Source organism: Python bivittatus, unplaced genomic scaffold, assembly GCF_059951505.1.
Source record: "Python bivittatus isolate LINGU-HERP-01145 unplaced genomic scaffold, Pbiv_v1 ctg000210_np1212, whole genome shotgun sequence".
NCBI classification, from domain to species: domain Eukaryota; kingdom Metazoa; phylum Chordata; class Lepidosauria; order Squamata; family Pythonidae; genus Python; species Python bivittatus.
In genome coordinates this window covers 5378864-5392633 of record NW_028277053.1, presented here as the reverse complement: position 1 = coordinate 5392633, position 13770 = coordinate 5378864, and the positions used below count along the sequence as shown (strand labels likewise).

Here is a 13770-nt window from a genome sequence, read left to right as displayed (position 1 = left end):
GTTCTTTTTCCATGATGTTTTCCTTCCCTTTCTTCTAGGATGGAAGGACACCACTGGTGCTGGCCACTCAGATGTGCCATCCAACCATATGCCAGTTTCTGTTAGACAGAGGTGCTGAAGTCAATGCAAGAGATAAGCAGAATCGGTAAGACACCCCCTGGCACCTGCAGATGATCTACTTACATGCTTCTGAAGAACATACATGGTAGAATTAGTTTCCCTGTAGCAAAACCCTACCAAGACCAAATGATTGTGGGTTTGGGGCCCCACGGGTTCTGTAACTGGAAATATTTCATCCTTGACTCTGGATGGTGTTACTTGCCTTACTTGGATTCAGTGTGCAATTTGGGAGTTCTCCTGGACTCACAGCTCCTGCTTGAAGAGCAGATGGCAGCTGTGGCCAGAGGGGTCTTTGTACCCCTCCATCTTGTGTGCCACTTGTGCCTGTTCCTGGAATGGGGGCCCCTGTTCATGGCCATTCATGTCTCAGTCACCTGCTTGCGGGCTGTTGCAATGCTCTGTATATGGGGCTGTCCTTGAAGACCATCCGGAAGCTACAATTGGTTCAGAACGCAGTGGTGTGAGCACTTACGGCCATCTCTTGTTACAGCTCTGTTCTGTGAGCTGCACTGGCTCTCAGTGAGCTTCTGGGTGCAGTACAAGGTGCTAGTTACCCCAATAGAGCCCTATATGGCATGTTGTTGTTGGTGTTCAGTCGTTAAGTTGTGTCCGACTCTTCGTGATCCCATGAGCCACATCGCGCCAGGCCTTCCTGTCCTTCACTGCCTCCCTGAGTTTGCTCAGTTTCATGCTCATTGCTTCAGTGATGCTATCTAACCATCTCATCCTCTGCCGTCCCCTTCTCTTTTTGCCTTCAACTATATGGCATAGGACTGAGTTATTTGTGGGACTGCCTGCCCCAAAGAGTATCTGCACGTCCCACACACTCCACGTCCCTTCCTTGAAACACTGCCACCTTATGGGCCCCTGGAGGAGTGTCTTCTCGCTGGCAGCTTCTGTCTTCCCCAACCCTGCAGGCCATTAGGAAGACAGTCAAGACCTGGCTCTTCCCTGGCCCTGTGAGACAGGCAGAGTAGAATCCCCAGTTTGAGGAGGCACAGTTGATTACTGCTCTAATCTTTGTTTGATTGTTTTTGGTAGGTTCTAAGGATATCTTTTTGTATTTGTTGGTTTGAGGTTCTTTTTCCTGTTTTTGTACACCACCCAGAGTCACATTGTCTGAGTTGGGTGGCCATGTAAACGGTATAAACAAATAACACCAGATGCTTATTATAACTAAAAAATAACTAGTGGGGAGCAGCTGGCCCTTTAAATGAAAAGCCCACCTTCTGTGTCCAGAAGGAGTCACCTGATCCCCGGGGGCCAATAGGGGAAAAGAAGGGGGTCTGCCAGGTTTTGGAGGGAGGAGGGGGTCACCTCAGGCAAGGCCAAAAGTTAGCTTAGTTATGGAGGGTCTCCCGCATGTAAACGGCGTGTTGCATGTGTGGACCCTTACCTTCTTTTAATAAGGCGGATTTTGGTTTACCGGGCTGAGCTCCAGAACCGAAGGACCTCAGAGGAATGGCTGCCTCGGGAGTGCCTCCCCCCCCCCCCCGTTACAATAATGAACTTACCTTTCACAGAGCATCAGGGTTCATTGTGCTCCATAAAGTTCAGAGATAAGAATAAACTGGTATGTAAAGTGCCAGCTTGAACTCTGGCCATTGCACATTTCTTCTTCCTATTTGCTCATCAAGCTTCCTGAGGTGTATTGTAATTTATGAAAAGTTAGTAGTCTAGGATATGAAACCACATGGCTGTGTCTGACATCAAGAAAACCTGGAATTCTGAAGCATCGCAGCTGTGAAGGCACACGGTCATTCCTTCTTGCCTCTTTGGGTAACAGGAGTGACTGAACAAATCATAGCACTTCCAGCACATCTGGAAAACACAGGTTGGCAAGGCTAGTTTAGTGTGAGAGGGGAGCTGTGAATTCAGGCATGTTTCCCTGCTGTCTAGCCAGAACTTGGTGGGGCTGGGCATTGCTTTGATGCGCTTGTAAGGAGGACAGGTTCCCAGATCATGCTCCTTATTGAGGATCAGTTCCCAGACTGTACATTGTACTGAACAAAGCCACAGAAAAATAGGAAACAAGCAGAAATAATCAAGCAGCTGACACTATAATATTAGAATGTGGCCCTAGTTTTAAGTAAGCAGCTTATTCAGTTGCATTGAAAAATACCTTAAGTTTGGAATTATACTGTACATTTCAAAAGGAAAAGGAGAGAAACCTCAGATATTTGTGTCCTTTCTCAAGCCACATGTGCAGAGAGGTTTGCAAACTTTACTAGGAAGTTTTAAGCAAATAGCAAACGATAAAGGATTGGTATGTGCTGCACGCACACAGAGACACACACACACAAAATCAAGTCCAACAAGCTTGCCTTGAGAGGGTCCAAATCCAAAGCAGCAGGCACGAGAGTAGTTAGTCGGAGTCCAAGTGTCCAAACGTCGTAGCGGGGTCGTCAGGCGGTCCGGTCATGAGGTTTCCAGTCGGGAGTCAAGGCACACGGAGTCGAGGTTGGTGGATGGCTGTTGCCCACAGAGGCTTGGGCATGCTGCTGCTCTTAAATACGAGCGACCCCAGTGTTGCTTGCTGGGAAGGGCGAGGCTCCTTCCTTACAAGAAGCCTCACAGAGCCCTTTGCTCTGCTCTGTTCTCCTCTCCGCGTGGCGAGTCCTCGCACTGGGAGAGGTGACAGCTCAGGCTCCTCATCTCCCAAGACCGGCGGTAGCTGCGTGTCCTGGTTACCGGGTGGTGCAGCCTCCTCTGCCTGCAACTGCACAGGCTGCAGTTCGCCCAGCAACTCTGGAACAGGCCGCTCGTTGTTGGTTTCCTTGTCAGAGTGCAAGCTGGCCGTGACAATTTGCTTGTTAGATTTATAGCCTGCCTTTTCTATAGGGACATACACAGTGCTTGTCCAGTTGTCCCTTGATAATATTCCTGTAAGCTCAAAATCACCCACTGAGCTTTGATGTCTGAGGGTTGGGTTGAATGTGGGCCTCCCTGCTCCAAGACCTGAACCACTGTGCTCCTCTCGTCAGGATACAAAACCACTCCTTGTCAGGCGATCATACAGTATCTGTTTGCCTCCTAATGAATCCGATAGAGGTGACTTTGGAATTGCATTCAGAGAGGTGGGAGATTACGAAGAGACTCAGACTAGTCCCCTTGGGTTGAAGAGGGAGGGAAAGGAAGACAAGACATGGACAGCCTAGTAAGATTCTGTTGTTATAGCCTATCTCAATAAAGTAGAGTTCTAGTCTTCCTGTGCAGTCTGTTTCCTGATCTGGTCTACCATGAAGGGCTGACAGTGAAGGATGTTTCAGACTTTTCCTTCTGGATTCTTCTGGTACAACAATTCTGTTACACAGTTTGCAAAGTTTGGGATTTTCATGCGGTGTAGCATTATTACCTTTTCTAATCAGACTGAAAGTAAACAAATGCCTTTGTTCCATGGACTTTTTTCAGAGTCCTCATTTGTGCTTTCTTCTTTCTCCTGCAGGACTGCTCTGATGTTGGGCTGTGAATACGGCTGTAAGGATGCTGTGGAGGTTTTGCTCAAAAATGGAGCAGATGTTACCTTGGTTGATGCCCTAGGACATGACTGTTCTTACTATGCACGAATTGGGGACAATGTTGAAATCTTGTCTCTGATAAAGGCTGCCTTTGAAGAATCCAGCAAAGGTATATCAGCTTTCCTCATATTTTCCGGGGAAATTTCTTCTTCGCTCATGATAGGGCTGCAGCTGGATTTTGGCAAGGGACATTTCCTTTAAGTTCATTTGTGACCGAATGCAACCTTCCCTCTCACTGGGAAGTCCTGCGCTCGGTTGCCGTGACCTCTTAGGGTAAAATGCCTTCCTGCTGCAGAATTGGTTCTACTGTATAAATGTGAAGTGAAACTATAAATCTCTTGGTTTTTAGTATCTTGTTTGGACTGCTGCAATGTGTTCTGCATGGAGCTGTCCTTCAAGACCACTTGGAAGCCACAGCTGGTCCAGAATGAAGCCATCTGAGTAGTGATGGGTGCTTCGTGATTTGCCCATGTGACACTGATTTTGAGAGCTGCACTGATTACCAGTTGGCTTCCAAATGCAATTCAGAGTGCTGGTTTGATTAAAGCCCTTCGTGGCTTGGGACCTAGATGCTTTTGAGACTGTCTTCTCCCAGTTGTTTCTGCCCCTCTGATAAGATCAGGTAGAAGAGGTTACCTTCAGGTCCTTTTGCTCGTTATCAGGGCCTCAGAGGTTTATTTTATTTTTTTTAATTGCTGCCCTCCTCCTTTGGAATCACCTTCCCCCTGAGAACCAGATGTCCCTACCCTTCTGGGTTTGAGAAGGCCACCCAGAACCTGGCTTTTTCAGAAGTCTTAGGGATGAAAACATTGTGATCTGTTTCCTCTTATAAATTGGGGGGTTAATTGAATCTGACATGAAACTTTGTTTTTATAATTTGTTTTACGATTTTATGTTTTTATGGCTCTGTGGTTTTATTGTTGCTGTGAGCCACCCAGAGTTGTGCTTTAAGATGGGCAGTCAAACAAATATTTTAAATAAATGAAATAAATAAATTATGCTGGTTATTGGAGATCTATATTTTTAACATTATTTATGAAAACAGGGTTTGTAAGCTGCTTACAGGGCATTCAAGGAAGCAGGAATTAAACAGATTTAAGTAATACGCTTTAATGCAAAGATTAGAGTACAGAATCTTGGAAAATGTGATAGGAGCCTCCACTCATCTTTTATCAGTGAGTTCCTCAAGGCAGAATCTTTTTGCACATCTTCTTCCTGGGCTCTTTGCAAGCCAGACTGTACTGCCACTTATGAGATAAATCACTGATTAGCTCCTCTCCCATTTGTGCATTGTTTATGTCTAGTATTCCTCCAGTTTTTTGACAGTCTCAGAGGTGGTGTTGATCTGAGCGGCATACAGTGGGGCAAAAAAGTATTTAGTCAGCCACCAATTGTGCAAGTTCTCCCACTTAAAAAGATGAGAGAGGCCTGTAATTTTCATCATAGGTATACCTCAACTATGAGAGACAAAATGGGGAAAAAAATCCAGAAAATCACATTGTCTGATTTTTAAAGAATTTATTTGCAAATCATGGTGGAAAATAAGTATTTGGTCAATATCAAAAGTTCATCTCAATACTTTGTTATATATCCTTTGTTGGCAATGACAGAGGTCAAACGTTTTCTGTAAGTCTTCACAAGGTTTTCACACACTGTTGCTGGTATTTTGGCCCATTCCTCCATCCTCTAGAGCAGTGATGTTTTGGGGCTGTCGCTGGGCAACACGGACTTTCAACTCCCTCCAAAGGTTTTCCATGGGATTGAGATCTGGAGACTGGCTAGGCCACTCCAGGACCTTGAAATGCTTCTTACAAAGCCACTCCTTCATTGCCCGGGCGGTGTGTTTGGAATCATTGTCATGCTGAAAGACCCAGCCACGTTTCATCTTCAATGCCCTTGCTGATGGAAGGAGGTGTTCACTCAAAATCTCACGATACATGGCCCCATTCATTCTTTCCTTTACACAGATCAGTCGTCCTGGTCCCTTTGCAGAAAAACAGCCCCAAAGCATGATGTTTCCACCCCCATGCTTCACAGTAGGGATGGTGTTCTTTGGATGCAACTCAGCATTCTCTCTCCTCCAAACACGACGAGTTGAGTTTAGACCAAAACGTTCTACTTTGGTTTCATCTGACCATATGACATTCTCCCAATCCTCTTCTGGATCATCCAGATGCTCTCTAGCAAACTTCAGACGGGCCCGGACATGTACTGGCTTAAGCAGAGGGACACGTCTGGCACTGCAGGATTTGAGTCCCTGGCAGCATAGTGTGTTACTGATGGTAGCCTTTGTTACTTTGGTCCCAGCTCTCTGCAGGTCATTCACTAGGTCCCCCCGTGTGGTTCTGGGATTTTTGCTCACCGTTCTTGTGATCATTTTGACCCCACGGGGTGAGATCTTGCGTGGAGCCCCAGATCAAGGGAGATTATCAGTGGTCTTGTATGTCTTCCATTTTCTAGTTATTGCTCCCACAGTTGATTTCTTCACACCAAGCTGCTTGCCTATTGCAGATTCAGTCTTCCCAGCCTGGTGCAGGTCTACAATTTTGTTTCTGGTGTCCCTCAACAGCTCTTTACTCTTGGCCATAGTGGAGTTTGGAGTGTGACTGTTTGAGGTTGTGGACAGGTGTCTTTTATACTGCTAACAAGGTCAAACAGGTGCCATTACTACAGGTAACGAGTGGAGGACAGAGGAGCCTCTTAAAGAAGTAGTTACAGGTCTCTGAGAGCCAGACATCTTGCTTGTTTGTAGGTGACCAAATATTTATTTTCCACCATGATTTGCAAATAAATTCTTTAAAAATCAGACAATGTGATTTTCTGGATTCCCCCCCCCCCCCCATTTTGTCTCTCATAGTTGAGGTATACCTATGATGAAAATTACAGGCCTCTCTCATCTTTTTAAGTGGGAGAACTTGCACAATTGGTGGCTGACTAAATACTTTTTGGCCCCACTGTATAAGCCCTTTAAATAAACAAATATTCTTTTCTTGTTTGCCAGGTGCTGTTAGAGTTTTTATCAATTTCCCTTCAGGCTTTACTGGGTTTATTCTCAGCATTTGCAGGTCATGTGTCTAGTGGAAGGTGCTATCCAGTGAATCCGGAAGGCTTTCAGCTTGAGGAGGCTATTCTAAATTTTCTTTGGAATTGGTGTTCTTTATTATTGAGTGTATAACGTTAGTGAAGGTGCAGACTGGTAGACCAGTCAGCTTATAAAGAATAAGTTTGTTTTTCTTCACATTCTGCCTGAACGTGGATGGAATGTCTTAACAGAAACTTTTTTTTTTAGCAAGTTACGAAGTCGCGAAGAAAGGGCAGCAAGTACTGAAGGTAAGGATCCTGTGTGATGTCCAATGTAAGCCTTAGAAAAAGGTTGTCTCTTTTTTATGTCCCTTGGAGGCAATTTGGAGGAAGTTCTGCCCTCCAGGGAAGATATTATATTGTTGGCATCACCAGTGACTGGGGCCTTTCTCGAAATGATTGGCCCTCTTCATCAGCATCTGTGGTGAAACTTGTCACCTCCTGCCCAATTCTGCACTGCAAAGGTGGCTGGACTCTGAATCTGCAGTTGCCTGAAATGCATGTAAGGAATGGGGAACTTGTGCAGATGAGGTACTGCAATTAGTATTTCTGAAAACTTTCCTTACTGTAGATAAACTTGAACAATTCTTACTTTTCAGGTATCCAGCATGCTGCCCAAATGGACTCAACCAAATGTCTTGGAGGAAGTGAGCAATAAACCATTTCTGAGGGAGCACCAGAATATACAGGTGAAGGAAGGGTCTTGGGCTCTGAAAAGAGTACGGAATTTAATCTATCATCTCTTGAAAACTCTAGATTTGTTCCTAAGCTTCTTTTCAGAGTCCTGCAATGTCTGGTGCAAAAGGTGGACAGCTGCTAGCCTTGACAGGGTCCTGTTGTCAGGCCCAGCCCAAGAACAAAGTGAAACGATCCAGTTGAGTCAAGTTCCTTTATTTGCTTACACCTTATAGACAGAATCTTGCCATACTCAATCTATACTACTGCAACTAGTGGATATACCCTGGGAGATTCTAGGGAGGAGCTATCCTGAACCTCTTTCGCTTCCCACACTCCCCCTGTGGACTGTATTGTCTCCTTTCCCCTCCTGGAATGCGCCCCCTCCTTCCTGATAGCCTTGATCACCCTCCTCTTCGTAGATACATTCCATCACATCTGCAGAAGGGAACACCTACAAATAAACCACCAAAACACAAAGATGATAATGGTCTTTTCTAACATGCCTAAGTTGCATAAATGGCTCATTGACAGATATAAGAGAACAGGCTAAAATCTTTTGAATTCTTGGAGTGGCATGGTGTTCTTCTGGGCCATGGCAGGCCAAATAGAAACATGTAGGAACTCACTAGCTATCCTGACATTTTTCCACACACAAGATTGGGCGTAGACTGGTACCTACTACAATAACAGCATTTTAGAAAAACCATTGGCACAACTTCTTTATGGTACAGTGCTTGGCCCTTAGCCCAACTGTAGGTCGCTTGAACAAACTAAGTTCTTTAGAGCAGTTTTACACTTGCTTAGATGTGTCCCAAATGCTTCCTTATTGCTGGAGGTTGGCCTTCAGAGAGTGGGAACAAGAGTTTGGCTAGCAATTGCCAACGAATGACTGAAAAATATATTCTTTCCAGTGGGTCTGGTCTCACATGTATATTGGTCTAGGTCAGTGTTTCTTAAAGTGTGGTCCTAGGACCCCTGGGGGTCTTCCAAGACCCTCTCAGGGGTCTGTGAAATCAAAATGATTTACCAGCCTATCTTGAAAAATAATACAATATTAAAATCCCATCAAACAATAATTAGAATTGGTAGTGGCAGCGAATACATCAGTTTTAATTTTTAATATGGTAAATACTGATAAATATAACCTGTACAAACATAAGCTCTTTTGGAGTCTTCTATAATTTTTAAAAGTGAGAAGGGGTTCTGAGAGAAAAAAGTTTGAGAAATATTGGTCTAGGTGAAAGGCCTAAAGGCTAACGTTTTGCTTCTTCTGTCTGTCTGCAGAAATTTTATTTTTCCTGCCCCATGGGTGAATTGAGGATATATTGCGGTAACCAGAACTAGGCTTCCCAATGGAGGAAATTAGAGAGTGGGTTACATGTCCCTGAGGAGAGCCCACCAGCCATATTTCCCTCCTATTTCTCAGACACAGAAGAACATTTATTAAAATAAATGTAATAACTCTTCACCCCTTCTAGGGGTTAAACAGATATCTCTTCCTACCATATCCCATCCCTTATCAATAAGCAAATCTATAAAACATCTACTTTTTAATCTTGGTATCAGCAAAAAGTCCATAAAGGGTTGCCAGAACATTACAAAAAAAGTATTATTTTAATCTTGATCAAATAAACCAACTTTATATTCCTTTCTTTTACTTCTAACAGTTGTAATCTTTAATTCAGTCAAATATTGTCATAGGATTTGATTTCTCCTCAATTCTTCTTTATCCCACCACACAGATTTCTTCAAGGCTTTGACAAGCCTCTTTTGTAGATTCAATAAGAAAACTTTTTCCAGGTCATTCTCTTGGTTTTTCATTTGTACTTCCCTTTAGTTTTTAGTTGGTTCTTTTATATATCCAGTAAAGCGTCATTTTCCAAATCATTCTCTTGGCCTGTCATTTGTAGTTCCACATTCTGTACTTTCTCTGTCTTGTCAGATAAAATTTGTTCCACATCTGTCATTCCTTCGTTAACATCTTTTAGACATAGTCTATTCACAGAAGTAGACATAGTTACTGACAGTGTTGATATTGGAGTTTCTAACTTCTGGTTCCATTCTTCAAAGATCTCCTTTAATATTTCTGATGTTAGAACACTTTGTATCATGTTGTAAGTCCCAGTATTACATCAGGCTTATATTTTTTTTCTTCTGCTTAGAATCTTTAATCCCCTCTAGTGGTCAGTTTCTAAAATCATCACTTATTATGACTTGTAATTGCCAGAATAGCCAAAATAAGTCTGTTTCCCATGAGAAATTATTTATTTTTTATTGTTAATTCCAAAATCTTATAGTAAAAGTCAATATTCTAAATTTATCTGGACCCTTAATCTGTTTATAACTTTCTTAGATCAAAATCCTATTTAGCCTTTTGCTGTTTATTTCAAATTCTTTAAGTTCTTAAGCTTATAATTAATTTGTCTTTTGTTCGGAGTTGAAGATAAACTCACCTGATGAAGACTTTTCAAACTTGTCATTCTGAAGGTCTCTAATAGCTTTAAGATAGTTAATAGACAATTTCCAAAAGTGATTAGAAAGTGAGGTTTGTATCCTTTAAACGGCTCTGCCATGGTTGCGAGCAAGATGACTGATCCCATCATTTCCTATTGCTCAAACCTGTGGAAAACCACTGTCCTGCGGTCTCCTCGTGAAGAGCAGCCGGCCAGAGTACATGTGGGTGATCTGTCCTCCTTATCCGGAAAGGTTCCAAGGCACTGGTTTACTCACTGGTTCCTTTGTGAACTTGTCACTTGACTTTTTTGTTTTAACTGTTCAGTTGTATCCAATTCTCAGAGACTGCCTGGACAAGTCCCTGCAGTTTTCTTACCAAGTTTTTTCAGAAGTGGTTTGCCATTGCCTCCTTTCTAGGGCTGAGAGAAAGTGACTGGCCCAATATCATCCAGCTGGCTTTGTGCTTAGGTGGGGCTAGAACTCACAGTCTCCCAGTTTCTAGCCTGATGGCTTCACCACTACACCAGATTGGCTCTCTTGACTGTTAGCTGACCACAATTTAATTTTTAACTGGTCTGCCTTGAAGTGGTTTTAGGCTGGAAGAATCTGTGTGCATGTGCAGCTAGATGGTGAGGGTGTATGCTTAGGAGGATTTGGGGTTTATTACTTAGTGTTGTTACACTTTTTACCTGGCTTGTGTTTGGTTGTAATACTTTTCTTAAAAAAAAAAATACATTAAACAGATATAGGTAGTCCCCAGTTTAAGAATGCCCAGTTTGCAGATGACCGGAGAGTCCACAATAGCAAAATTCGAGTTAAATACACAGTGGTTTGAGTTCATTACACAATACTACTTGTACGGTATTATACAATAATACTGTTCTAGCTTATATACAAATTTGACTTAAGGACAGACCTTGGGAACGGAACTCGTTCTTAAACTGGGGACTACCTGTACTGATTAATTTTACAGTTTAATGGCTTTTATTCTTTTTAATAATAATTTGATATTAATACATTTTATGGATAATTTTTTAACCAGTAAGTTAGTAGTATCACCACAGTTTTATTTTTATATGTGGAATTTAGAGGTGTGATGTTTTACATCAGAACATAATATGTTTCATTTTCTACTGAAATGGCTGTGGTTCCTGCAGTTTTATGTCATTTAATGGTGGCCTTTGGCTGACATCAAGATCTGATTAGACCCAGGTGCTGTCTACAAGGAAGTGAGAAGGGACACTGGCAGAGTTTGGGTTTGTGCCCTGCCTGTTTGTGGGCCGATGGTGTTTGAAGGCATGAGCAGCTGAGAGTTGCTTCCATCCGCCCCTCCAGGGAAGCAGGAATTAGCTGCGCTCGGGCTTGCTTGCTGGCTGGCTTGGTCTCCCCTGCAGAAGATGTCAGTGTCATTCCTGGCTTGGGGTTGAGCAGTGTTTGGCATGGGGGGTGGCTATGAACCAGACTGCAGACTGAATGTGGCCCGTGAGGGGGGATTGTGCTTCCCCTGCTCTGGAGGGCAGGAGGCTCCGATTTAGCCTCAGGAAAAAGTCAAGTATTCTCAACCTTCCCAGGTAGGCCAGACAGGAAACACAACCAGATGAGCTAATTCTACTTTACTGTAAGACTATATTAACAGAATCTTGCAAGTCTGAAAGTACAAATCTCCCGCCATCTCTTTTACAGCCTGGTAAGTTAGGGGGTTTCTTTCTCTGCCTGTTATGCAGCTGCAGGCTATGCCCCCTCTTATCTGATGGTTCCCTAGGCAGCATCTCTTCCCCCCACCGTCTCCCAAGGTCATTCCCACAGACCATTACAGGTATTCTGCTGCTGACAGGTGGCTGTTGGAATGTGTGGAGGATGTCCTGTCTCAGGCCAGGCACACACAAATACACAAGAGGTAGTTGCAAACTTTTACTTATAGCAAGCAGCAACAAAAAGTTACATGAAAACTCACACACACAAAAACAACCAAGTTCTCACAAGTCCAGCAAAGTTGCCTAAAGTCCAAGGCGCAAGGATGGTCAGGCAAAGCCAGGGGTCCAAAGAGATAGCGAGGTCGTCAGCCGATCTGGGTTCCGAGTCAAAAGGCAAGGCACAGAGAGTCTGAGTTAGCGAACCGTTGTTTCCAACACCAATCTCGAGCTCATAGCTCTTTTTAAATAAGAGCAGCCCCAGTGGGGCTCATTTAGGAGGGCGAGGCTGCTTCCTTGCAAGTAACCTTGCTGACTTCCTCTGTGCTCTTCTTTCTGCTCTCCATGCTCTTGCATTGGGAGGGGGTGGCAATTCCGAGTCCTCATCTTCCGTGAGCAGCGGCAGCTGCCCCCGCTGATCACTGGCCAGCCCTGCCCCCTCTACCTGCTCAGGTGGCTCTTCGTCCAGTGACCCCAGAGCTGACTGCTCATCTTCCAAGGACACTTCAGGAGCTGGCTGCCCTTCTTCGTCTTCTGACTCTGAATCCGAGCCCCCCATGACAGAGGACAGGAAAGAGACTCTGGATGTCCCTCTAAAGGAGAGGGCCTCACTTGGGGTAGAACCTAAGATTAGGTGTAACTAGAGAACCTGTGACCCATTGGGTCATTGTTTCAGAGATATTTCCTTACCTAACAGAGAAACAGAATGACCAAGGGCAAAAAAGCAGTGGGAGTGTGAGCGACTTGCAACTTGCTGCTGGCTTCCCCATTGACTTTGCTTGTGGGAAGCTGGGAGGGAGCATCAGAAATCTTGGTTCCTTTCCCTCCCTCCCTCCCTCCCCCCTCCCCACATATAATATAGGCTTGTGCCATTGCCCTCCCCACGTGACCCTCAGGAGAGCCCTCGTGAAGCTGCTGCCGCCGCTGCTGCTGCCGCTGCCACCACCTCCTCCTCCTCCTCCTCCTCCTCTGCTGACCTGTGGAACTGTGCTGGGGGGAGGTGGAACAAAGGGAGCCACATACCGTGAGGAATACGGCACCCCTGCTCCCCATTCTGGTGTGTCCCCGAGGGTTCCCTCCCTCAAGGGAGGAAAAGGGCTCACCTGTCAACTGCTGGCGCCCCTCAGCCAGCCCTACTGTGCCAGCAGGCACCCAAGTCACTCCCTCCTCCTTCCCTCAGTCCCCACAGCCATTAAGAGATTTCCGATTTCTGCCTCGTTTCCAAAGCAGCCAATTGCCACTTGCTCGTTGGGCCTTGCTGGCAGCTGATTGGGTGCAGGGGACAGAGGGAGGCAGGAAAGAGGTCAGGGATATGCCCATGGCGATCATGTGACCTGGGCTGACCCTGGCAGCGCAGCAGCACAGCAGTGCCGAAGCAGCCACAAATTTCCCAAATTTCAATCCCATGGGAATAATGGGTCCAGGATTTTGGATGCATTCTGTAAGTTAGCCCATTTGAGGTACCGTGGTTCAAAAATTGTTGCCCTATAACACGCCATTTCACCTAGTTGAAGGTTACAGACATAGATGCCTGATGATCATCCTCAGTTTGAATAAGGTTATTTTCTTGTTCCCAGGAATTAGAAAGAGAAAATGAAGATTTAAAAGGAAGACTGAGGGAAATCCAGCAAGAACAACGAATCCTACTAGACAGAATAAATGGGCTGCAGTTGCAGCTGAACGAGGTAACAAGGCACAGTTCGTGGTGCCCTTGGAATCCAACTGTCGTGTCATGCTTAACATTTAGTTGAGATTACTTGTAGTGAGGATTGCTTGTATTTTATCAAGCTTCAATTCTAAGATTTTCCTTTCCTTTTTTTTTCTTTTTTGTCTCCCCACCCATTTCTGAACAACTGTTAGAATAAGGGTGATTACATTTTTTTCTACTCTTCTCTGGCTGAAGAGTCCCCTGTCAACATTAAGCCAGGCTTTTCGATGTGGGCTCCCTCTTGCTGGAATCTGGCACCACTTTCACCAGCACTGAAAGTAAAGCTGCAGCGGTGGTGGTT

At 44.6% G+C, this 13770-nt stretch overlaps 1 protein-coding gene across 2 annotated transcripts in view; it reads left to right on the top strand.

Moving 5' to 3' along the window:
• The window catches only part of UACA (uveal autoantigen with coiled-coil domains and ankyrin repeats), a 51952-nt gene that overhangs the window by 25694 nt on the left and 12488 nt on the right, over window positions 1-13770 (top strand). For both annotated transcript variants that reach the window (XM_088139261.1, XM_007432019.4), the window contains exons 7-11: window positions 39-145; window positions 3566-3747; window positions 6928-6968; window positions 7319-7408; window positions 13339-13446. In XM_088139261.1, the coding sequence (XP_087995387.1) occupies window positions 39-145; window positions 3566-3747; window positions 6928-6968; window positions 7319-7408; window positions 13339-13446 (528 nt within the window). The remainder of the gene's footprint in view (window positions 1-38; window positions 146-3565; window positions 3748-6927; window positions 6969-7318; window positions 7409-13338; window positions 13447-13770) is intronic.